The sequence below is a fragment of the Candida parapsilosis genome, contig 006139 (assembly GCF_000182765.1).
Source record: "Candida parapsilosis strain CDC317 annotated contig 006139".
Taxonomy (NCBI): domain Eukaryota; kingdom Fungi; phylum Ascomycota; class Pichiomycetes; order Serinales; family Debaryomycetaceae; genus Lodderomyces; species Lodderomyces parapsilosis.
In genome coordinates, this window is record NW_023503282.1 from 571,161 (window position 1) to 596,011 (window position 24,851).

The following is a 24,851-nucleotide window of genomic DNA, read 5'->3' on the forward strand; positions in this document are numbered from 1 at the left end:
TTTCAAGATGCCGGTTGAAACGAAGTCAACACTTTTTCAATATTGTGTAGAGTCGACGTTTTATCCCATTCATTTCTATCGGTCCAAACGATATCCATCAATCTGGCCATAACCATTTCCAACTTGTCAACTGTGAATTGGTCCGTGAGCTTGACTACTTGTTTTCTTAACTTGTCGTACAATTCCTTGTCGAGTATTATCTCCTTCGCGTGATCGATTTCGATTGACTCCTCAGCTTCCGATTCAGATGACTCCTCGACTATGTCCTCTTGTGGGTTTTCCGTCTGTTCCTCCCCTTCACCTTTCTTCATATGCATTGCATCATTATTGGATTTCTCCATGCCCATCTTCTCTTCTTTAATTTCTTCCACTTTTGGTGGCTCCCCCACTCCAACAAACGACCCTTCATCACCCTTCTGAGCTATGTCCACATCCATGGCATCATTAGGTTCATTTATATCCCCGTGTGAAATATCTTCATCGGGAAGAGGATTGGATGAGAGCTTTTGCTCGGCGACACTGATAACACTCGCATTGTTTTCCAATGGAGCCGCATCCTGAGGTTGCTGCTCTGTGGTACCATTTTGAAGCGTTGCCTTCAATCCCTCGTATTCTTTCAACAATCTCTCTTGCTTGGCCTTATCTCTCTCCCTCATCTCTTTACAAGCTTTCAAAAATTCCGGAGTTGTAAAATCGTCGATACCAAACTGGGCATTGGTAATCATTTCATTTGCTTTCAAAATTCTTTCCCGATCTCCCGAAGTAATGCAATCCTTCAATATCAATTTGAGATCCTTGAGGAATTGTCTTGGTTCACTATAAAAACCATTCCATAACCTCTCCTCAACTGTGTCAAGATCCATATTGTGATAATCCTTACCAGTAGCAATTTCCTTTATCATATTTTCGTGACCCGGTTCATCTGATCTGGTGTACAAAACTTGGTAATTGTTAAGTGGATTCTCCAAAATTGTGGGATCAAATAAATGGTATAGCAAGTTTTCATCAACAATCGGTTTTTTGAATCTTTTGTACCTTACTTTGAACAAATCCATCAAACTGGCCAACTTTATCTTGAGTGTGTTTTTCAATTTGGTGTCGTTGTATTCCTGCTCCTTTTGCTTCTTCTTGAGTAATTCATTATCAGACAAATTTGCCACAGTTTCAACAACTTTCAACTGCTTCAATTTCCTTTTCGGTCTATTTTGCAAGTCATTGATAAACTCATACGGTTTCATCAATATTGTCTTCCATGCCGTCAGGAAAAATTCTTTCCTTGCCAGCTTATTTGGATTCTGCAAAATGACGTTATTTGATGAATTTTCCATTCCAAACAAGTTTTTAATTCTATCATCCAAATAGTGCAATGGAGTCTCTGAAAAGCCTAGTAACAATATCTTTTCGTTGCTTCTCAATCCACGTAGTAGACTTAATAATGTCGCTTTTGAAGAGTCTGGTAAAATCAGATACCATACATCAATATTTGGTATTAAAATGATGGCAGGCTGGTGCCTTCTAGCTTCAATGAAGGCTTGAATAATGGCCAGCTCCGTCGTTCTTGCAGAGTCACCAAACATTGTTCCAAGATCTAGCGACTGCACCTGGAATCCTTCGAGATAGTTGAGAACAGCTGCACTAAGGTACTGTTGCCCATTGCCCTCTTCACCACTAACCAACAAATGTGGTCTACAAATTCTTGCATTTTCCAAATTCTTCAACAATTGCTGTTTACCAAACCCACCATCTTTATCGTGAACAGTTGGATCAAGATATTTGGCTTCTTCCAAGGTAGTGAGCTTTTTGCGTCCCGCTACACTAATAGATACTGGTATCAAATCTTTTAGTTTTGATTTTATTTGCTCAAAACTGTCCAGTAGTAACGGTTTCAAATTATCGGGTAACGGAGCAGAACCAGAAGAAGTGGATCTTGCACTCGAAGGTACAATTTTGTCAAGAGCCATCATAAAGTCCTTTGCGATAACCCTAACCTTTTCTGGATTCACTGCCAACTTGTGATTTGTTTCGTAAATTTGAGGATATTTTCGTTGGATACTATTCAACGCTGCCTCGGTACACAATGCCCTCAAATCTGCACCTCCATATCCTTTTGTGAGCTCGGCAAGGTTGCTTAAAAACGATTCATCCAATTGTGGGGTCCATTTCCTTGTGTGGATGGTCAAAATCTCCTTTCTAGCGTTGATATCAGGTAATGGGAAATAAAACTCACGATCAAATCTCCCAGGTCTACGTAAGGCAGGGTCGATTGCATCAGGTCTATTTGTTGCACCAATAACAATAACCTGTCCACGATTATCCATACCATCCATTAATGCCAATAACGTCGAGACAATACTTGCGTGAATTTGTTCTTGTTTAGATGATCTCACCGGAGCCAAACCATCAATTTCATCAAAGAAAATTATCGAAGGTTGCTGGTTTTTCGCCTCTTCAAACAATAACCTCAATTGTCTCTCTGCTTCCCCAACCCACTTGCTCAAACAATCAGCACCTTTTCTCATAAAGAATGTAATTTTACGCTCTGGTGTTGAGCAATTTGCTGCCAAAGCTCTCGCCATTAAAGTCTTACCGGTTCCTGGGGGGCCATGAAATAACACACCTCTAGGTGGTGTTATACCGAAGTTCTGATACAACTCCGGATACAATAGCGGTAAAGCGACCATCTCTTTCAATTGATTTATGTAATTGTCTAAACCTCCAACGACGGAAAAGTCGATGTTCATGTCAACCCCAAGAGGATCGGTATCACTCAAACTATTCTTTCCCTTTCTCTTGTCATCTGAACCACCTGTAAGTAGCTTTCCATCTGACCTAGAGGGCTTTTTTACCTTGTGACTGATGGTAGCTTCCCCATTGATAGGGGCAATTTCATCTTCAGAACTATCTGAGTCACTGACATTTTGACCAATTGCAGTAAGATTATTTGGATCTGTCATGCCTGGCAAGGGAATACCCCCAGGTGGAATATTTGTTCCAAATAAAGATATGACATCACTACCACCAAAGGGGCCAGCTGTGGGGTACAATATTTTTCGAAATTCACTCTTGTTGGCGGGTCTTCCTCGTCTGTTTCTTACAGTTACCGGGGTCGAAGGTCTCTCAAGCATCAAGTCGTTGGTAATAGGTGGTGGTATGGTGTAATCGACTTTTGCTCTTTGTCTCAATTTATGTTGTGAGGGTTCGGAGTCACGTACCGGTGATGAATCGTATAGTTCAGCAATCTCCCTCTGTATATCATCCACGTCGTCTTGTATATCATCGCGAGTATCATCTCCATTGTACTCCACATCTTCTTGCAAAACCTTGCCCGATCTGGTTGCCCTTCTCGGCTCTACCGAAACAGATCTACCCTTTTTTTTACGACCTCTTTTCTTTTTTGGTTTAACCCCATATTCATCTTCCTCGTCATCCCAATCGTTTTCATCTTCCACTATGAAATTCTCTCGTTTTTTTCTTTCAATGAAATCATCATCAGAAAGAGTGAAATCGTCCTCGTCTTCATCATCATCACCATCATCTCGAAAGTCCTCGTCTTCGCTATCTATGCGTGGTTTACTTGATCTCCCTCTTGATTTCTGCTTTTTGCTAAGCTTTCTTTTTTTCCTTCCTGGACCTCTAATTTCTGCGTCTGACTCTTCGACATAATCCTCACTATCGTCATCTTTTTCAGGTGATGTGGGAACAGCAAATGGATCATCACTATCAGGTTCCTCTTGCTTTACAATGTCATTGTCAAGATGAGCCTGTTCATCCACTGGAGCTTCAATTGTGGCCTCACCATCATCGTCGTCATCTTCATTATATGAAATCGTCTTTGTACTTCGTCTAGGAGGCGTCACTGTTAACTTGAAGTCAGGTGTAGTTTCGTCATCAGTTGAGTCTATTCTTCTTGAATGTTTAGCCATAGTGTTTGATACCCTTCGCAGCGAAATCTTGCAATCGTAAAAAAAAAAGCGAGCCTTAACAAGCAAGATTAACGATTGAGTTGTGGCAAAGATAACTTTGTCTGTTATCTAGTATGTTCAACAACCGATACAATGATAAGTAATCTGTTGTATTTTGGATGCTAGCCAAAATGCAATGAATGTTTATAGAATAATATGGAACTAAAACTGTCTTTTGCTCAATGCTCGAGAGATTCTGTTTTTGTCTTTTTTTGATGATAAAATTGGTAAGCGCACGCACTTTGCCCATAGTTAAGCACAATTTGCACCAATCCATTTCAGCAAGAGAAAAAAAGCACCCCTACAATCCATGTACAATCATATTCCAAGAGTTCAAGAGGGTTTTACTGTAAAAAAGCGGTGATAGTGACCGTTGCTTCAAGAGGTGGTAGTCTTACGAAGTAACAACGACGTTTTATTCGAAGCGTGGCATCAAAAAATTACTGAGCCCTTGTACTCTTAATCTACATTTCGTTCGTATTCTGAATGCTCATAGAAGCAAATATTTTGCAACCATTTCCAATTTTTTTGTAAGGGGAAAAGAATGTTGCACCCATTGATTGATTGAGTACTTGTGTGTGTGCATAGATGAACCACAGGTGAATCAACTTCCGTTTTTTTTAAAATTAACTGAGACAACTTTTTCTTTCATTTTTTCTTTTTGTACATTTTACACTCCCCTAATCAATAAATGTCACGTGTAAAACTAAACAAATAGAAGCTTCACAGCATAAATGCTGGATTACTGGTCGCGAGCATACTTGTTGTATGTTAGCACCATTTGTTTTAGCAAGTATAAGCACCCGTTGCAGACCTGTTTTGCTGGTTACAAATGCCAAGAGATGTATCACATGAGCATGTATCAACAGAAAAGTCCCAATAAGTTGTGATCTCCAGCCGATATGGAATTTGGTGTTTGAGAGCATGATTAGTATCTAGTTACAAAGAAAGTGCTAATATAATGACAAACGGAGATTGATCAAAACGCTGGTCTTATAAATATAGATTATTGAATGAGGAAAGAGAGATTATATAGATACTGAAAAATGCGTACCTAACTACTTGAAACATAAGCTACCTCGCTTGACATTCACTATTATATTTCCAGCTTGGTGTTCAGATGAGGCAAGTTTCCTACTCATCAAGCATAAATTAATCACAAGTAAATGCACAAGCTGCTGAGACTTATTATGTGTTGGATGATACAAGTCGATGGAACCGCAAATAGTGTGAGAGATTCCTCATATGTTTGACAACTTGTTGGTCACTGCTTTTATTCAATATTCGGTGGCGGAAGCAGCACAAAGCTCTAGTGGAAGCTATGGAGCAGTCGAGTTTGCTGTTGAAACGCAAATCGACTCAAATCAACTGAGTGTTTATTATCATGGGTACCTAGCAGCACTTGTCGCTTGCCATATTGACATGGATGTGCCAAAATTCACGTGTCAAAACTCACGTGCCAATTTTCACACATAAAGTTGCAACAATTTTGATATTCTTCTTCTTGGGAAAACCCTATACTAGGGCTCGAAAAAAATCACAAGTCATAAACCATTACTTTACTACCCTTTTTCATTCAACCAAAAACACAAACTACCTTTAATTATGCCCGCATCACTGATGTTTTTCTCCCAAGAGAACCAAAGCTTTACTTGTTTCAGCCAAGACTTTGTTTACGACGAGAATGAAGATTACGGATTTACTTTGATTGAGTCAGTATTGTCCGAGTTGAGATGTATGGTCACTGACATTTATTTCGTGAAACCGCCAACCCAAATTAATCCAAACGTTCACCTATCCATCAACGAAAAGAGTATCTCGAAGCAAGACAAAGCTAGTGCATTTTACTCAACGGACTCCATGCCTACGTTTTCAAACTATGTGGATTTGGAATCTCATATCAAAAAAGCCAGCACTGATAATCGACACAAGTCTACGCAACAATCAAACAAGAGGTTTATGAAGTCGAAGATGGTCAGGGAAGATGATAGCCCTGTTGATGCTTTCAAGGAGAGTAACTTCACGCCATCCTGTGACTACAAGGATTATAGACTTGATTCTGATACATCCATGGTTATTGAGTCTTCTAAAACGATGCTTGCAAGAACAACCAAGCAATTTCGAAGCATCAAAAAGAACCAAACCAGCTTTCTATCACTCAACAATAGTTCCAACGACAAGACCAAGACCACCACGTGCTTTAATTCGTTAAAAGCAGGCACTAAGCAAGTTCCGAAGCGCGCCAGCACCGAAAAAGTTACCAACAATACCAGTTTTGCACCTAGTCTAGCCACAGCACCAGCCAAACCATTTGCAACCCCATGGGATGACTGCGACGAAGATGGATTAGATGCTCCAACCAAAGATGTTGAAACAGAAAGCCCAGAGGAGAATCGACTAGTGTCCAGTTCTGGAAAAGATCATTACAACTTTACACCACCTCCACCAGCCATAGCATTGAAAAAGACACCCGCGGTATTGCATATTGGTGACGACTCCATCAAAGATAAAAAGGTCAGATTCAACAATAGGATTGAAGTGCGACGAATTAGTGGTGACAAATGTCAAGATTTCACCAGAGTCATTGAAGGGAAAAGGAAGGACCAGGGTCTCAAAAGGAAAAGGTCTTGGGGGGCGAAAAGAGCTTCAAAAAGAAGCAATGGAGCAAAAGTGGGCATTCTCAAGGAAACGGGATATTCTCCCGAGGATCACATCACAGACGAAGTTATACCATTGTTTTCCCCTGATTCGGAACTGGGACGTGTTGCCCTTCAACTTGGAATTGATCTGGATAACGATGATGATGGCAGTCAAGGTGAAGACTATGAAACAGAGCAAGTGAGTTGTCCGTTCACCATTCGTTGTGATTTGTGGAATGACGACGACTATAAGAAGGATTGGCGACCAAGCTCAAAGTCGTTTGCAAACACTTCTATGAAGAGGTTCAAGGTCAAAGTTAGGAGGTTCATGTACGGGATCAAAACATGCGGAAAGCGGCTTCTGTTCAGAGCTTGATGTCATTGCACGCTCTTTCCAGCAAAGCGGCTGGTCTGGCCAACCGGTCGTTTGTAAGTCTAGAACAGAGTGAGTATGAGGTAAGCGAAGAAGCAGGACCCATGATGATCATTGCTCCTTCAATCAGACCTATGACTACGAGGTGCTGAAAAGGACTAATTTTGCTGGTGCTAAATTAGCCTGTTGGTTTTATCTGTTTTCATATCTGTATTTGATCTAATTTCTGCGTTGTTGCTATTTGTCTTTGTAGCTATGGTAGTTTGTAGAGATTGTGGTGAGAAATACAAGTGGGAGGATAACGACAATGAAGTTTTAAAGCTATTAGAAATGTTAATTTATATCTCAAGCTGTGTGTGTCGATGCGAGTCTGACTTGCAAGTGGATAGACTAAAGTTTACTGATCCACTTCAAGCGAAGCAAGGCGATACTCAAAGCCATTTGTTGTCGTTTTTATTGCGTTTATTACAGTGCTGCGAGGCTAAAACATCTCTGTATGAAATTGGCCTATCAATACATTCTATGAAATACAAGCCTATTTGCGATTCCTTCGCATCTCTGTCTCTTTAAATAAATAATTCCTCAATTTGAAAGTTATCAAGAGCTTCTAAACAATACTTTACATCTTTAGTTTTCAAATTTGGTTCCCAACTCTTGTACTCTTCAAGCAACTTCTTGAGCTGCGTCACATTGTTAACATGTTTGACATTGACAAATTCCTGAATAAATCCTCGGAAATTATACAGAAGTAGATTGAGATCATTAATTATTGATGGTGTTGTCGAAGCTGTTGCTGTCGATGCCGATGTCGATGCCGATGATGTCATTGTTGACCCCCGTGGTTGTTTTCGGATTGAAACCGGTTTCATCTTGTGCAACTTTGTTGACTCCAACGCAAATCTTAAACTTTCCAAATACACTTGTTCATCATCAAATATATACCTGCTTGTATTGTTGATATCCAACCTATCACTCAAAATTTTAATAATTTCGTGGTCGCGAAATACACCTAGATTCTTCATTTGGCAGCTGATGTCCAATACCGTTGATATAAATGGAGCAGTGTTTATATGGTACAAGTTTCGATGAATGTTCGGATGATCAAATTGTATACCCAATGATGAATACAATGGAATAAATGAATCACTAGTTGTACTCGACAAGGTAAATTTAACATTTTGATCAACAAGAAACCGTATTGATTCAGTTAATTTGCGTGATAAAGGATGGTCATTTTTCGAATAGTCAAACACTTCTCGAACAATGTCATTTTCCAATTGTGTATATGCTCGATAAACAATCTTGGTGAATTTTGAGGACACCGGACCCATTAGATTTCCCGACATGCTCAAAACTCCAATTCGTTTCCTACATAAATGATGATTTTGTGAAAGAAGTTCTGCGAGTAGGTTTATGGCAATGGGTGAAGATGTGCCATATCCAACAACGTAGATGAAATCAGACTCGTTGAGCTCCTTGGTGTAATTGCGCAATAGTCGAAGTGCATCATCAACAGAAGTGGATGCTCGACCTTGTCCATCAAGGGCAATACTAATAATGTCAACCTCGTCCTCTTGGTACTCGGGGTTATTCTGTTTCATCCATGTTTTTATTGCTTTTGTTGCCAATTTGGCGTACCCTATTGCATTACCAGTATACTCTCCAATAAGTGCTCGCACTAATTTGACCGGTAGGAAATTGTGGACAGAAATAACAACAATTTTCTTCAACAGTTTACCGGTTCGTAAAGCCAGTTCTTCCTTTTTGCGATATAGATGATGTTCAGTATCGTATCCACAAACGAGGTCGCCTGCAAGTAATCGCGTTTTCGTCTTCCACGTAATTTCTCGATAATTGTCAACAAATCTAGGTGAAATGCCCGGTACTGGCACCTCTGCCTCATTATTATTTCTCACACGTAAAGTTTTCTCATACACTTCATGAGCAGACACTGGTTTGTGCTTTCTGGTGTGTATAAGCACTGGTAAATTTTCAGTAGGTGTCCCATCAACACTCATTTCAAAAGTCTTGAATTCGTTTGTGCTCTTGTACGTATAGTGACACTCCTCTTTTGACGATTCAATAACAACCTTGGCTGATTTGTAAGCCTCACTTGACTCATCATTAACTTCATCCTCCTGAGTTTGTTTTTTCGAACCAAATAGCCAACCAAACCAACCATCGGTGCCATTATTGGCATCTTCATCATCGTTGCCTTTTGTAATTGATAAGTTGCCCTGTAGTAGTGGCATATGCTCCATTGCCGGTGATTCTCCACCACTGCTTGGGAATATAAATGAAGTGTAGTATGAATACCATGATGTTTGCGGTAGTGGCGATTCGCCAGAACTGGCTACAAGGAGGTCTGTGGATGTAGCTAGCACATGTGGTTCGTTTTGGATCATCTGGCCATTGGTTTGTATCGTGTCATCTTGGAATACTGCATCACTACTAGTGGCGTTGTTGTTGTTGCCGTTACTGTTGTTGGAGATATCATTGTTGTTGATGATATTGTTCTGCAGCCTCGTGAGCCATGATAAAACAGACCTCGAAGTTGAGTTCGGCACATCTGTAGCAATCGGTACCTCTGGTGGTACAATGTCTTTTGGAGTATCTTGTGATTTTTGATGATGCTTATCTCGTATACTATTGTTATCTTCTTGTGGAGTATTGGTTTGTGAATCCATACTCCATGAATGGCAGACAAATTTATGGTAAATATGAAGTTGTGATAAAAGGTTATACTTTCCTGTAGGTGATTCTTGACTATCTATTGAACGATTGTTGATGATGGTGAAGCAGTGTCTAAATTGGAGTTGACTTTGTGAATGCTTGTGATAAAGTTGGTTTGTTTGTACTCGCGGAAATTGGATAAAAATAAAACAGAGAAAGCTGAACAATACAAAAGGGCATACTTACCACACTTCACACTTTACATCCATCACCGTATATGAGCACCGAAACATGGGTAGATGATGTACTAAGCAAATTGAAGGTTAGAGATGAAGTAGAGAAGAAGGATTCAGAATATTACCTTGCGTTTAAACAATTAGTGGAAAAGCTACTTCTGAAAGAACAGCAACATCATCATCATCATTGCCAAAGTAACACAGAGGAGGAGGACGAAACTCCATTTAGCTCCAAGTCACCATCTCCATCGACAATCTTAGGAATCGAAAAAGAAAAAGTCCCGCCCAGCACTAAATCAAAGTCAAAGAGTGTTCAACAAGATAAACTAAAGGACAACATTAGTGATAATGATGCCGCCACAGTTGTAATCATTAAGGAAAATCATCAACTACGAAATGAAAATGAGGACTTGATTACAAATTTGAACTCAATTACTTTGAAAAATGAGAAACTAGAGTTTATAATTAAAGATAAGGATGTACGAATTGGCAAATTGGAAAAATTGGTTAGTAAATTACAAAAGCAAATTGAACACTTGAGTATTGAAATGAAGGAAAAGAACAAAACTATTGAATTGATTAATGATGAAAACTTGACAAATCAGATACAATTGAATGTGTTGCGTGATAGAATTGAAAAAGATAAGCGTTGATTAGGAAAATAACCTCCAGCTTTGCAAAGCTTGCAAGTAAAGTGTGTATAAGTTGAATCTACATTTCTTTTCTCTTTTTTACACAATTTCCAAATTCCATCTCATTTCGTCAATATAAAAGAAGAACTATTAAACCAAAACATTTGATCTACTCTCTAACTCTTTTACTTGCTGGTGTCAAGTACGTATCTTCCCAAAATCTTACCTTCTTCCATCAATTTGAAAACTTCTGGTAATTCACTAAGACCAACAATCTTGATTTGACAATTGACTTTACCTCTAGCAAAGAAATCCAAAGCTTCTTGAGTATCCTTTCTGTTACCAACATAAGAACCTTTAATTTCAACTGATTTAACAACAGCATCGAAAACAGGGGCAACAACTTTGGATCCAGCTGGTAAACCAACAAGAACAACTTTACCCAATGGTCTAACATATTCAACTGATTGATTGATGGCCTTTTCGGAAACAGACACATTGATAACTCCATGTGGGCCACCATTAGTTGCCTTTTTAACAGCTTCGACAATATCTTTTTCCTTGGTAAAGTCAATATAAGCTTCAGCTCCTAAAGATTTAATGTATTCACCCTTTTCAGCACCTCCATCGATACCAATAACTCTGTAACCCATGGCAATAGCGTATTGAATAGCCAATGAACCCAATCCACCACCAGCACCAGAAATACAAACCCATTCACCAGCCTTCAATTGAGCAGTCTTCAAAGCCTTGTATACAGTAACACCAGCACACAAAATTGGAGCAGCTTTAGCCAAATCAGCATTCTTGGGGATTCTAGCAGCTTGGACAGCATCAGCAGTAGCATATTGTTCGAATGAACCATCATGGGTGTAACCAGACAAGTCAGCTTGAGGGCAATTTGGTTCAGCTCCTTGTTCACAAAATTCACAATTCAAACAAGAGCCATTCAACCATTTGATACCAGCATAATCACCAATTTCCCATCCTTTGACATTATCACCCATGCCAACAACAACACCAGCACCCTCATGACCACCAACAAGGGGTAATTTGGTGTCCAATGGCCAATCACCTTTCCAAGCGTGTAAATCAGTATGGCACACACCAGAGTACTTGACATTAATCAACAATTCATTTGATTTTGGTTTGGGGACTGGAATATCCTTGTATTCTAATTTACCTCCGCTTGTTTCAAACACAACAGCTTTTTGGGTCTTTGGAATTTCTGGCATTGTAGATATAAAACTGTTTGTTGTAGTTGTAGTTGTAATTTTAGTTTTAGTTTTAGTTGTAGTAGTAGTGAACGCTTTAATTGGAATAGTAGTTACTTTGTTAACTGCAATTGATCTAATAAAGCTTTTGAAATGAAAGAAATGTGTTGAGCCAATTGGCATTCCCTCGTGGTCTATTTATATTGTTACATTTGGCTTTTTGAAAATAAAAATTATTCAACCATCGGATATGCATGATTTTATGCTTTTTTTTGCGGGTGAATGTTATTCTGATACATGTTGGTGTTTTTGGTTCATGCATAATGTTGAAGCGCTTATCTGCAAGGAATACATTCACCCACTCCGTTTCTAATACTATATGGAATAGTAATAAAGAAGTGAGTTTTGTGTGAGCGTGTACATTTTTGTATAGGATGACTTTTTTTTCCAATTCGGAAATGATCTGATGAAAGTTGTAGGTGTGTGAGTGGGTGACTGGATCTGGGTGGGTTACATTGTTCTTTTGTTCTTTTGTGGGTTTGTGTGTTTGTGGGTTTGTGGATTTTGTTCTACCTCAGTGTTTTTTGTGTGTGATTATAAAAAAAACCAGATTGCGGACTTTGTTACTCCGAGTTTTATCGCATGATTTAAAAGTCGTACAAGTCATTCACCTCACTCACTCTGTTCCACCCACCACCACAACCTTCACCACAACCACAACCACTCGCTCTCTTCCCATTGTGTTTCTTCTTTTATCGTCGATGAGTGTTTTTGGCGGTGGTGCACTATGGGTTTCATATTATCCTTGTATCCGATTTGTCACGGAACACCCACATCACAACTTGTTGAGAGGAGATGTTCATTTCAACTCAACCGATGAGAGCTGTCTAATCCCATCCTTCTTTAAATTTTGGTGAGGCAATTAATAAGTAAATAACGTTTTTGACAGTGTTTTTCGTTGAAATATTATATTCCATCTGTCTCTGACTCTCTGCCTCTCTGCCTTCGTTTCTATAGATTATGACATATTATTATCATTATTACAACTCAAAAGAGCAGAGTATTCTCTTGTCTATATATAGTCTTACAGGTCGTAACACTTATAGAGGTTATTTTGATAACCACTATAATGAGGTAGAGGTTGGTTGCTACCAGATAGCTTTGCATATTGTATATGTTAATGTATATATTTGGTGAAGCTCTTTAATTCCTTCAACTAGTTTTCTTCTTTCAACCGCCCGCCCCCCACAATCAACCTATACTATGATATTAGACTGTGCATATAAATGCCACATCCTCTGTATAGTTCCTCTGAATAAGAGAAAGGAACAAAATAGGAGATAGATAGACACCTACATACTAAACGTTCTTGTACCAAATCACACAAAATGCAAATAAAGGAAGAATGAAACAATCACCTTATTATTTTCTATTCATTCATTCATTCATTCATTCATTCACACACACACACATGTTTCAATATGGAAATGTAACGTAGTAGTTGGACTCAATTGGTCTACAAACACCATAACTAAAAAGAGTGAGTGATCATAGAATGACAACAACTGCCCACCATTGAACAATATTGTTGCAAGATGAATGCAAACCATTCACCCGCACAAACAGTGACTGTGTGTTTGCTTGTATTACTTTCTTTGTGGTACGAGCAAACAATCAGTGGCAGTGGTAGATCTTTCGTTCACTCAATTGTTGTTTTTTTTTCTTTCTTTTGCGGGTGAATACTTTCCACCCACCCAATAGAAACAGAGATTAAAGCAATGGATGTTTCGATATATCGGATTGATGAAGTCCCAAAGTGGTCTATGGGTTTGTGGTTTGGGACAGACACCACAGCCTTTTACAACCCTCACCAAATCTTGCAAATCTTGCAAATTCTTCCATCCAACCGGAATTGGATTTAACTCTCTCTGCCTTTTTGTTTTCTCTTATTGTATTGTGTTGCCGTCAAGAGGGTATGGCCAATAACATGTATAACCCCCACCTGCTATTCATTTAATTTCTATTCGTATGTTGAAAAACTTTGTGGGGGTGTAAATAAACTCCGAAAACCAAAAGGAGTAATTTTCTTCCTTTATCTTATTCTTCGCGCAATTTCTCGTCAAATTTGCAAGTCAAAAGCCTATCACTGCCAAGCAGTCATAAAGCACAACTCACCCACTCCCAACCTATTTATTACTCCAATCGGTACAGAGTGGTGTAGATACATATCAAACGTACACATCCTTTCCCCCAGGTTGGACTATCACTGATCCAACAATATTGTTTTCCTTTTTCTTTTCTTTCTTCTTCAGCAGTACTGAAACGCTTTTGCTTTTGCTTTTGCTTTTGCTTTTGCTTTTGCTTTTGCTTTTGCTTTTGCTTTTGCTTTTGCTTTTGCTTTTGCTTTTGCTTTTACAGATTGTGTGGTAGCTTTTCACAACAAAATGAAACCGACATAGAAAAAATAAAGACACTCGGTGAACTATGACGTAACTAGCTTATGCTACTTAGCACATGTCTTTAGTTACTTTCCTACATCATCTACAACAAAGTAATCTATTCAATTCAATAGATGACTACCCACGGGCAAAATCTGAAGCTATTGAAGCCATCAAAGTATTGAATGCATTGGCAAAAGATCCACCATATGTAAATCAACCATACTTGAAGCCGTTATCGGAGTTTGCATTGACAAATTATGACAGAGTGCAACAAAAGCAACCAGTTTCTGAAAAGCTTATTTGGTTATCATCAAAGATTGGGATTGATTTCTACTTCCCATTGATTGAATTTGGCGAAAAAATTACCTCTGCCTCAGACATTTTCACTACAAATCCATCATCTACTAAAGATGGCACAGACGCGTCCACCATGACGGTTCCATCAGGTTTGGAAGTCAAATTCAAGTCCATTAGTACGTCCCATTGGCAAGATGACAAATCCCACATGTTGAACTTGTACCAAGATCTTTTAACCAATTGTTCATTTGTTTCATCATATATTGCACTAACAAATGTCAACTTCTCCACGTACTCGCTTATAGCTCCTCACAATACGTCATCAGAATACCAAATTACACTAACTTTTAATGGATGCAAAAGAACTGTTAAAGTTGACGATAAATTACCCTACATTGTCAACTCCAACCGGAATTTAACTTTGAAATCATTCACTGACTCGCAATTGTACTGGCCTGCATTGATTGAAAAAGCATATCTCAAAATAATGGGCCATGGGTATTGCTTTGAAGGATCAAATATGGCCAATGATACATATTTACTAAGTGGATGGATTCCAGAAGTGATTCGATTACCAAATAGTAAACTGATTGACGCGCTATCTCACTTGTGGGAAATGAGGGTACGCAATAAAGTGACTTTGGGTATTGGCACTGAAAGATTTAGCAATCAGTTTAGCTCATCAATTAATTTAATTGGTGAACATGATTATGTCATTGATGATTTTGATGGACATTGTATAACTTTAAAGAATCCATGGGTTACTGATGATTTATCAAAAAGACTAGTTAAAGTTTACAACTTGACTCATTTCAAGTACTTGTATGTCAATTGGCAACCGAAACCTGGAGTGGAAATGTATCAGGAGAATTTCATCTATACGGTTAAAGACGGTATATTTGATCAGACACAATTTACAATGGAATGCCGAAAGGAGACGACGTGGTTACTACTAGAAAAACATATACCGGTGGAAGAACATCACTGGATGAGAATCAACGTGTACAAATCGGCATGCAGAGTCGTTTCTCCATTTGATCATGAAGAGCATTCAGTGTTTGAAACGAATAACCGACTTCAATTGATTAAATTGCCTCTGGGTACATACACATTGGTAATTTGGTCTAATAAACAAGGACGATACTCGTTGATGTCATATGGAAGTAATTTTCATAGACTGAATTATCAATATCCTCATATTCAATCACTCGATAGCGAATGGACTAATGACACTTGTGGTGGGAACTGGACCTTAGCATCGTATATAAACAATCCACAATTCGATATTGTTGTAACAAAATCAACTACATTGAAACTAGCACTCTTTGCTAAGGGACTTGTCAATTTTGACATTTTCTTTGCCGACAAGTTGAAAATAGGACAACGTATTCGAAGTTACAATAAAACCAAATGTCTTACTGAGGATAAGTACTCGCAAGATTACCAATCAAAACTGCTTCATTTGGATCCGGGTTTGTACAAGATTGTTGTTTCGAACTTTGATGGCTCTCCAGCACCATTCAAATTATTATCAAACACAACTGAATCAATAGCGATACAAAAAATTCCATCAACCATGTCATTATACACATTAAAACAAACATTTTTATGGAATCAACAAAATAGACTCAAGTTGTACTTCAAGACAAGTGTCTACAACACATCAATCATTGCCCAGATACGTCATACTGATGATGAACATGCCGCATATAGTCGTCAAACTGATTATCGACCAGCGTTACGAGCTTCACTATTCAGTGCCGTGACTAAACAGCCAGTGCAAATTAATGACCAATTTAGAGATGATTGTTTGTATGGATTATTTGTTGAAGAGAGATTACAGGACCCAGGAGAGTATATCTTGTTGATTGAACGGTTTGAAATTGGCAAGGGTAGGTGTGATGTGGTATTGGGAAGTGATCATAAGCTAACCTTGCTTTAAAGTGTGTACAATTTTGTAATGTATATAAAACTGATTAGTATTTCCAAGTATAATGATTTAGAAGGGGCCGTTTTGTATCGGAAGTTGGCCGGTTGTTGTCATACAGCGAAAAGTGCTTGTCTTTAGCTAGTGTACCTAATTTTGGTCGCGTAAATGGTTAGAATCATAATGTGAGAGCTTTCCTGAGCCAAATTTCGATACATTCTCAAATGCAATTGAATAGGTGATAGTTAATAAAGATTTACAGTTCATGAAGAAAAATGGATCCCACCATTCGTCACCTTTTCTTCGAGTTGATCTTTCTGGCCCATTTTGTATTCACCTTGTCAACACCTCCACTATAACCATATCAATCTTTGCAGCTCCTTTCATTTGACAATACTGAGTATTCTTGAAGATCTTCATGATTGTTACAAAGAGAAGTCAAAAGAGGGATATTCTCGTGACTGTGAATTGAATTCAGCTACTGTCATTGGTGTTTTACAGTCGAGATCTTGGAATACATAAACCTTTCAATATCAAAACTCTTTACCCCATTAAATTACTTTAGCCCATTGTTGATGCTAGTATATGATACAATGGATTTACCTGATATGTTGTAAAGAATCTGTGTGATTGTAAACTTCACGATTATTTGTTGTACGTTTTTGAGTAACGAAATTTCCATCAAATGACAAAGCACAAAAATTATGTACGGAAGTATCACCCGTATTATAGTGAATCCATCAATATTCAATTACACACTCTCAACACCATTCTTTCTTTTACGTGAATTCTCTCTGTGGATTAAAATGGAATGGATTGAAGAAAAGGTTGGTATATTGGTTCTCTGATTATTTCTTGTGAATGGAACAGATCACTCACTAGTATATCACAAATATTTTCTTTTAAAAATCAACGTTGGTGTATCTGAACAATGGTCCCCGCTACCCTTTACATGGATTGTTTCAACTTGTGGTTAGTGACACATAACTCACATGGTTCTGATTGTGGTTGTCACATTTGGTGGTTGTCACATTTGGTGGTTGTCACATTTGGTGGTTGTCACATTTGGTGGTTGTCACATTTGGTGGTTGTCTTCCAATCTTGGTTGCAAAAAAAAAAAAACGAAACAAAAAAGGGGAGAATAATCTTTATAGTAAAGTTTATTCCAACGATTTTTGTTATGCACATACATTCTATAAGCAACCAAACAGTAATCCAGTGATCAAAGTCCTTACCTTATCTGGAAATAGTCTGAAATAAAGTCTGATCAACTAGTTCAAAGCTTTATCAATCCTAGCTTCAACTTTGTGTGTAAATTCCTCTCTAATAATCGGTGATCTGAATCATTATATCATTGATGAGATACATTGCTGCGAATAGATCCCAGTAGACCAATGAGCTCAACCTCAACATCTCTACATAACTAAGTAGCAACAATATAGTCATTTAGCTGGTCAAAACATATCAAAAAATATGGCCCTTTTTTTTTGATATTCCCAAACTTCACCAAATTGTATGTACAAAACCACTAAAATATTTCCTACAAAAACCCCCTCAATTTCCTGTTTTCCCCCTTTTCCCCTTTCCCCTTATCTCTCTCTCCTCACTAACATGCTTTCAAACTACACCGCCGCCAAGCGTAAACTGAAACCAACACCTAATGTCACTGCCTTTTCACAATTCAAGAACTTGGCTGAAGCGAATCACTCTGATGCTTCAAGAATTGTCGAGAGGTCCAATCCCGGCCAGTGTTTAAACTTAACTACTCCTGTTCCCCTTCCGCCGCATGTTATGAACGTTATCAAGGAAAGTACCCCTACTAAACTGAACTTCACCACAGTTGAATCCATCATAAACAATTCCGAAATTGAAAACACTGCATCAACCACCACTGAGAAAGCAGAATATTCAAGAAAGGAAACCACCACCAAAAAAGCAGCTGCAGATGATAATTCAATTACTGGAACCACCACAGAATCTAAACAGTTGCAAGTGAAGCGTGTCAAAGATTGGCGTATACGCAACAGACATATTCGCATGCAAGCATTGGTCAGAGCAGATCAGAATCCTGGAAACAAACTTTGTGAACTAGAGGAAGAAGATCGCAATCCTACAGAGTTGAATATTAGAAATGTCCACTTGTCCTCCAAACTGCTGGATCTGGGTAAAACAGTCGTTGATGGAACTGGATTGCACAGTAGAGTTCCAGAATCGAATGCTGAGGTTGTTAATGAAATTGGTAATGCTGCTGACATTGCATCACCTGGAAAAAATTTGGACACCAACAAAAAATCTGTGCTTGATAATGATGAAGGTACTGGTAATAGTGCACATACCACGGATACTTTAAATGATGCTGATGGAGAAGGTGTCCCCGGTTCTAATGATGCGATTGTTGGAGATGCTACTGAAAATCTGGAAATCACCAATGAAAATTCCGTTGAGAGAATAGTTACCAATGTCAATCCCCTTGTAACTACTGAAGAAGGATCTCCCTTGAAGGATGCAGTGAAACCCAAGTGGAAAAGAATTTTGGGCAACACATTCAGGAAGAGTCCGGGAAAGGGCAATAGATCACAGCTTGAAGGTTCTCAACAAGTTTGTACTACAGTTGCAGTTGAAGCAATCAATGATAAAGTGCAGTCGAATGGCCATATGAAGAGTACTACAGCTCAAAAATGGTCAAAATTTGGAAATGCATTGAGAGGCCCATTTTTGAAGAAAGCAGTCATTAAGGACTCCAAAGATTTGACTGAACTTGGAAATACCCAGGTGACTTCCACACTGCAAGTGAACAAAAAGTTTAGAAATTTGTTCAGAAGAAAAGTGAAGGCGCCCAAGCCTGCTCCCCATGACGATGCTTCAAGTGATGCTGATGTTGACTGTGAAAGCAGCCAAGAAGAAGTGCATGAACTGGAACCTGTTAACGGTGCTCAAATGGCCAATGAAAATGAAACTGAAAACGAACTTGTGGTTGAGCAACCACTGGTTAGATTGAATGGTTCGGAAGAGTACGCTACTGATACTGCTGCTGTTGATGAACCCGATTTAAGCTCATACTTTGAAGAGCATGAACCAGAAGATAGACGCCCTTCGGGCTTTAATGGTCTTTGTGACTTGAAAAGGACGTTCTTCTATTATTGGGAGCCAGAAATGCAAGAGCTTTTCGAGAAACACTTGAAAGAGGAATACATGAGCAAGAGTCGCGAAAAGAAGAAGTGTTCTAAAATGTCATTTTTCAAGAGTAAGGCGTCTAGTGTGACTGAATTGGAAACAACTGCTGATAACTCTGTGACTGAAAATGCTTCTTCATCTGGCGCACAGGCAGAAAGAAGGGCCGCTGATTTAGCCCCATTGAACTCTGATGCTGGTCCATATGCTGTTAATGAAAATTCTCCAATGCGTGCGATTGATTACGGCTATGAAGAAACCCCAACGGTGACAAGTATTGATTCGGAACCTAGCATTGATGAACCCATTGTGGCCACTGAAGACAACAATGAAGTTGGTGAAGACGTTCCTAGAGCTACAAGTTGGGAATCAATTAGATTGAGCCGATTGTCTGATCAAGCAGCTGGTATTGCCGGCTGCCATGGAATGGAAACTAAGACACAGAGATTTAAACAGAAAATTCAAGCTTTGGGAAAACTGTTTGCATATGCATTCCATTTCAAGTCAAAATCAAGCATCGTTGAAAACGCCGATGACAATGACAGAGACGTTGGCAGAGGAACCGTGTCGCCTGAACAGAATGAGAATGCAGCATTGGAGCAACCTTGCATTAAAAAGAAGAAAAAGGTTTCCAGAATTGTGAATTGGAAACAAAAGATCCAACATCGTTTGAAGAAATTGACCAAGATCGGAGCAGCTGCCGGTTATGAAATTGATACATCTGTTGACTGGGAAACTTATATTGCCACTTTTAGAGCGGATCGGGCAAATTATATTGCTGCTCTTAGAGATTTTTGTCAGCGACAATAGTAAAGGCTCAAAGCCCTTACTGGTTGTGTTGGTATATACACTGTTTATTGAATCGTGGCCAAGAGTAGTTGAAACCCGACACGATAGAGAAGGACCAATAATACTGCTGTTGGCAATGACTTTGTTGAAGTTGCTGGCAGAGTTAAGCCCCGGAGATGAAAAGAGATCTTGCGGGCACCGTGGTCCGAGACAGTGTTTGTTGATGTGAAAGACAAAATAACATTAAACTTGAAATTTAAGGATGGGTTAGACAACTGGAGGATACAGAGTGACAACTGATGTTGCTGATAAAAAGGGATAGATATTGGAAGAGAACTGACGCTAAAGATTGTTATCCCTGCAACTCAAAATGGTATCTCCAACACCCATCCAATGAATTGTTCAAATGTAATTCAAGTTTCATCTGGATAGTGCACCCTATGGGAGAGAGACCCCCTTGGACCTTCATACACACAAGCCAAGAGCCATTAAAGATGGAGGATATCAACCAAGATTTGAGCGGGACCATTGAGGATAAGATGTGTTGATATTCAAATGAATTGCCCATATTTTTGAGTCTGGTTTGTCAATATTTTTGACAAACAAGAAGCAATAAACCCATGTTACTGAAACTCGGTGGATGTGATATGGTTGCTTCTTCAGACTTGATCATGGTGGCGTTTTGATCCAATTTTTCCCTCATCTAATCCTCAAGTACCCTCATTTTGCGGTCAATGATTGATCCCATAATCGAAAATGGAAGATGGTGATTGCAGGTAATGTTATAAGTTATGAAAAACAGCGTTCAAAAGAATATAAAAATTAAAGGAAAGATTCAATTAAAATAAAAAATGCAAAAATGCAAAAAAGCTGTCTATATATAAAGCAATCATTCTTGGTTATGTGTTTCGTTGGAGTGTCATTGGGTTGATCTACTTAGTTTGTGCATGTGAAAGAAAGATGAATGTTTTTTGTTTACCCATTGGTTTTACCCCAGAACGGACTTAATTGACTTGCTTATTTGCTTATTTGCTTATTTGCTTATTTGCTTATTTGTTTCATGGTGGTAATTACAGGAATTGCAAAAGTGGTTTGTGGTTTGTGGTGGGCCACTAACCCTTAATTTTGTTTTCTGTTGACGTCAGCTGCTTTTGGTATTAAGTGGTTGTGGTGGGCTGCTGATATCAGATATTGCTGCTGTATATAGTTTTTTTTATTGACGTTAAAGCTCAATCTTTCTCTCACTATATCTCTAATGAGCGATTTCCACTTTGATTCTGATTGGACATCACTGGAGATTCCTTCACACAAGTTGCGACAAACAAGACAACAGTACAATGTGAGATCCTTTAGCAAATAGTTTCTTTTCAATGGCAGGTTTTCCGTGGCATTACCTATCGTTTAGTAGAAAGCCACATCCTCTTGCCCCTTGGTGTATTATACAACAAACTTCCTGTAATGCCCAAAGCCAATCGATCTAATGACATCACCCAATGATTCCCAAAGTCAACAATGTATAACCCCAACAAAGCTAAAAAGCCATTTGCCATTCTTCTCGTTGATATCAATTTCTTACCAAGAGTCTATGTACTCGGTATTGACTTGGGCTGAAAAGTTTTGTAAATCGTAATCTTTCCATCGGTTGATACATTCCAATTTTTCTTCACGCTGCAGGGTTCAACACATCAAAACACAACTCAACTGACCGGCACCTTGGCTGGCCACTTTTTTGCAATCAATGCCAACATGGACGCCTATTTGGATATGACGCCAGAGCTTATCAAGTACTAACTAGGGCACGTCTTGTTGTCAACACATGTAGCGGCCATTTTATCAGCATAACGTACTAGCAACAAGTGAAGTCTTTTCAATGCTGAAAAGCAATATGTTAATGTAATGCACTGACACCCATGAAAATTATAACTGAAGTGATGACATTGATTGTCGATTGCTGTTTCTCAACAGTCAGTAACATAAATTGTTGATGTAATTCCTATATCGAAACAACCCTATTTTCATGAGCAGCTACAAGATTCATCTCTGAAGGCAATGACGATTTGAAATAGAACTATGCCATCTCCCACGACGGGAAAAATTGAATAAAGTTATCATCACTGGGCTCGCCAAGCTTTTCAACAAGTGAGCCTCTTTATGATTAATGGTTTGTTTGAGCAACACTCTTGTCTATAACCATCCCAATTGGTTGCAAAACATACCCCTCAACTTTTTCCAACCTGATGAATAACTAGCATCATGTCATCGTTTAAATTTGGTGTGATGTGTACCAATTGAAACAGCATTCTTCAAATAAGTTTAAGTAACGAATGTGGTGAAAAATAGCCCAAGATAGTGCCTCTTTTAATCCAGATGACTGGGACATGTGTTGCCAATAATAGCATGATGAAGTTTTACCACGAATACGTAGACAAAAGCAGATGGGCTGTTTTCCAGCAGCTAGCTCCATGCACTTCAGTAAGGAGACGGTCGGCTTGATAGCGAAGAAATCTCCAAAAAATGGGGGGCTGGATCATGTCTCGTCTAGCAAACACAATTTGACTTAGATGCACGCTTCAGATCAGATATGTGGCTTTCAACGTGTAGAGTTACAACGCAAATGCATAATATATGTGACTAAAATACCTTTAAACCATTACGAAAAACCAATAGGACTATGCCCAACTGATGCGGTCAACATGCTAGGTCGTTTTCCCTAAAAATGGATCAAAATCGAGAAGGAGGATCAAGTCCTCATGTCTATACTAACCAAAAACTCTGTCTTCAGTGTAATGAGTTCTTTGCATGGTAATGAGTTTCTTCAATCGTGTCGTGTATAAAATAGACAAGGAGAAAATCACGAAAATCACTGCGAACCATTCAACAAGTTAAGTTGTCCTTTTTTTTTCGAGGGACACCAAAAGTTGTCAATTTTTCAACAAACCCACTTCCTTTATAGCCTAAAACCACCAACAAGCACAGCCTCTTCACACAATGAAAAGCTTGACATTGCTCGTGCTTGCGTTCATTTGCACGATTGTACATTGTGGTCTAACAAACGATCAGTTACTCAAGACAGTCCAAAATTCCAAACACAAGTTGTTAACATTGAATGATGAAAACTATGAAACCATCTTGAACGGACCAAGAGACTACCACATTGTGGCACTTTTGACTTCAAATTCACCACAGATCAATTGCGTCTTGTGTCATCAAATTGCGCCTGAATTGGAAATCGTTGCTGATTCATGGGTCAAGGATCATCCAAAGGGAATCAAACTTGAAGAGAAAGAGGAAGAAGGCGAAGAAGGCACTTCTAAAGATAATAAAGATAAACGAGTACAAGCCAAGAACATCTATTTTTTCAAAGCTGAGTTTGCCGAGTCCAAAAAATTATTCGCCTTGTTTGAATTAAACACAATTCCCAAAATCTTCCATTTCAAACCAACTAAAGCTTTGGGTCCAAAGAACTTTTTACGTGAAAGGGAAGAGTACCAGTTCTTTCAAGGAGATCACAAGACATTGATGCTTAACTGGGTCCAAGATGTAACTGGACAAAAATTAAACTTGCACATCCCCATTGACAATACCAAATTGATCATTCATGCCTTGATCGGATTCGTGTCGATGTTTTTATTGAAAAGGTATCGCAAGTATGTCGGCAAAGCTTTAACCTCAAAACTATCATGGTGTATCGTATCATTAATTGCTGTATTGTTGTTTACTACAGGTTACATGTTTAATCAAATTAGAGGTACTCCGTATGTACTCGAACATCAAGATGGCAGAACTGATTATTTTGCACCGGGGCAACAAACACAATTTGGAATCGAAACTCAAATCATGTCATTTGTGTATGGAATATTGAGTATTTTGGTCATCATATTGGTCAAACGAGCACCCGAGATCAAAAACGATTCCGTGGCATTGATTTTGGTTTCGGTGGTTAGTTTATTGATTTTTGTTTTGTTCAGTTTGCTTTTGTCGATTTTTGGTTTGAAGGGAATGGGATTCCCATATAGATTTATTAGATTCTTTTAAACAAAAGAAGTGACATCCATTGTTTAACAACCAAAACAATTTTTTGTATACAACCCCCGTGTCTCTAACCTTGCCTCCTCAATCATCCAATCGCGATATTCGAGAGTCAATCTTGTCCAACAACTTTAAACACCGATTTATCCGATCAGTCAAGTCTTTAATCTTGTTAAATTGAGCCAACAATTGCTTTTCACTAATATCGTTCAGTTCAACCAATTGCTTGAACGTTTTCAATCGATTTTCAATAACACGTAGTCTCGTCAAAAGAATGATTTGTGATTGGTTCAACAGTTCGAAATTATCACTTAGGGTATCTAGTGGGCCAGTTAGTAGTGAGTGGGCTGCTAGTTCGATAGGATGGAGGTCATCAATTCTTGCGGATGTGTCTGTTTCTGACGATGTAGTGTGTGAAATCAGTGGTTCGTCCATTTGAGGAGTGATAGTGGGAGGGGGAGTATTTTG

General features: G+C 38.7%; 9 protein-coding genes across 9 annotated transcripts; 5 read left to right on the forward strand and 4 right to left on the reverse strand. All coding sequences in view use genetic code 12, as the record gives it.

Annotated features, from left to right (window-relative positions):
• Nucleotides 1-2: 2 nt before the first annotated feature.
• On the reverse strand, nucleotides 3-3,923 carry CPAR2_502540 (uncharacterized protein; the record flags this gene model as incomplete). The annotated part of the gene is made up of 1 exon (XM_036810681.1): nucleotides 3-3,923. One exon carries the CDS (start codon nucleotides 3,921-3,923, stop codon nucleotides 3-5), a length of 3,921 nt encoding a protein of 1,306 aa, XP_036667193.1.
• Nucleotides 3,924-5,567: 1,644 nt separating this feature from the next.
• Nucleotides 5,568-6,977, forward strand: CPAR2_502550 (uncharacterized protein; the record flags this gene model as incomplete). Its single annotated transcript, XM_036810682.1, has 1 exon — nucleotides 5,568-6,977. The coding sequence occupies one exon, from the start codon at nucleotides 5,568-5,570 to the stop codon at nucleotides 6,975-6,977; it is 1,410 nt and encodes a 469-aa protein (XP_036667194.1).
• Nucleotides 6,978-7,540: 563 nt separating this feature from the next.
• On the reverse strand, nucleotides 7,541-9,661 carry CPAR2_502560 (uncharacterized protein; the record flags this gene model as incomplete). The annotated part of the gene is made up of 1 exon (XM_036810683.1): nucleotides 7,541-9,661. One exon carries the CDS (start codon nucleotides 9,659-9,661, stop codon nucleotides 7,541-7,543), a length of 2,121 nt encoding a protein of 706 aa, XP_036667195.1.
• A 263-nt stretch (nucleotides 9,662-9,924) lies between these two features.
• Nucleotides 9,925-10,536, forward strand: CPAR2_502570 (uncharacterized protein; the record flags this gene model as incomplete). Its single annotated transcript, XM_036810684.1, has 1 exon — nucleotides 9,925-10,536. One exon carries the CDS (start codon nucleotides 9,925-9,927, stop codon nucleotides 10,534-10,536), a length of 612 nt encoding a protein of 203 aa, XP_036667196.1.
• Nucleotides 10,537-10,700: 164 nt separating this feature from the next.
• Nucleotides 10,701-11,912, reverse strand: ADH1 (Adh1p; the record flags this gene model as incomplete). Its single annotated transcript, XM_036810685.1, has 1 exon — nucleotides 10,701-11,912. One exon carries the CDS (start codon nucleotides 11,910-11,912, stop codon nucleotides 10,701-10,703), a length of 1,212 nt encoding a protein of 403 aa, XP_036667197.1.
• A 2,331-nt stretch (nucleotides 11,913-14,243) lies between these two features.
• Nucleotides 14,244-16,409, forward strand: RIM13 (Rim13p; the record flags this gene model as incomplete). Its single annotated transcript, XM_036810686.1, has 1 exon — nucleotides 14,244-16,409. One exon carries the CDS (start codon nucleotides 14,244-14,246, stop codon nucleotides 16,407-16,409), a length of 2,166 nt encoding a protein of 721 aa, XP_036667198.1.
• Nucleotides 16,410-18,005: 1,596 nt separating this feature from the next.
• CPAR2_502600 (uncharacterized protein) lies at nucleotides 18,006-20,375 on the forward strand (the record flags this gene model as incomplete). The annotated part of the gene is made up of 1 exon (XM_036810687.1): nucleotides 18,006-20,375. The coding sequence occupies one exon, from the start codon at nucleotides 18,006-18,008 to the stop codon at nucleotides 20,373-20,375; it is 2,370 nt and encodes a 789-aa protein (XP_036667199.1).
• Nucleotides 20,376-23,342: 2,967 nt separating this feature from the next.
• On the forward strand, nucleotides 23,343-24,389 carry CPAR2_502610 (dolichyl-diphosphooligosaccharide--protein glycotransferase; the record flags this gene model as incomplete). The annotated part of the gene is made up of 1 exon (XM_036810688.1): nucleotides 23,343-24,389. The coding sequence occupies one exon, from the start codon at nucleotides 23,343-23,345 to the stop codon at nucleotides 24,387-24,389; it is 1,047 nt and encodes a 348-aa protein (XP_036667200.1).
• A 78-nt stretch (nucleotides 24,390-24,467) lies between these two features.
• Nucleotides 24,468-24,818, reverse strand: CPAR2_502620 (uncharacterized protein; the record flags this gene model as incomplete). Its single annotated transcript, XM_036810689.1, has 1 exon — nucleotides 24,468-24,818. One exon carries the CDS (start codon nucleotides 24,816-24,818, stop codon nucleotides 24,468-24,470), a length of 351 nt encoding a protein of 116 aa, XP_036667201.1.
• Between the last annotated feature and the right edge of the window lie 33 nt (nucleotides 24,819-24,851).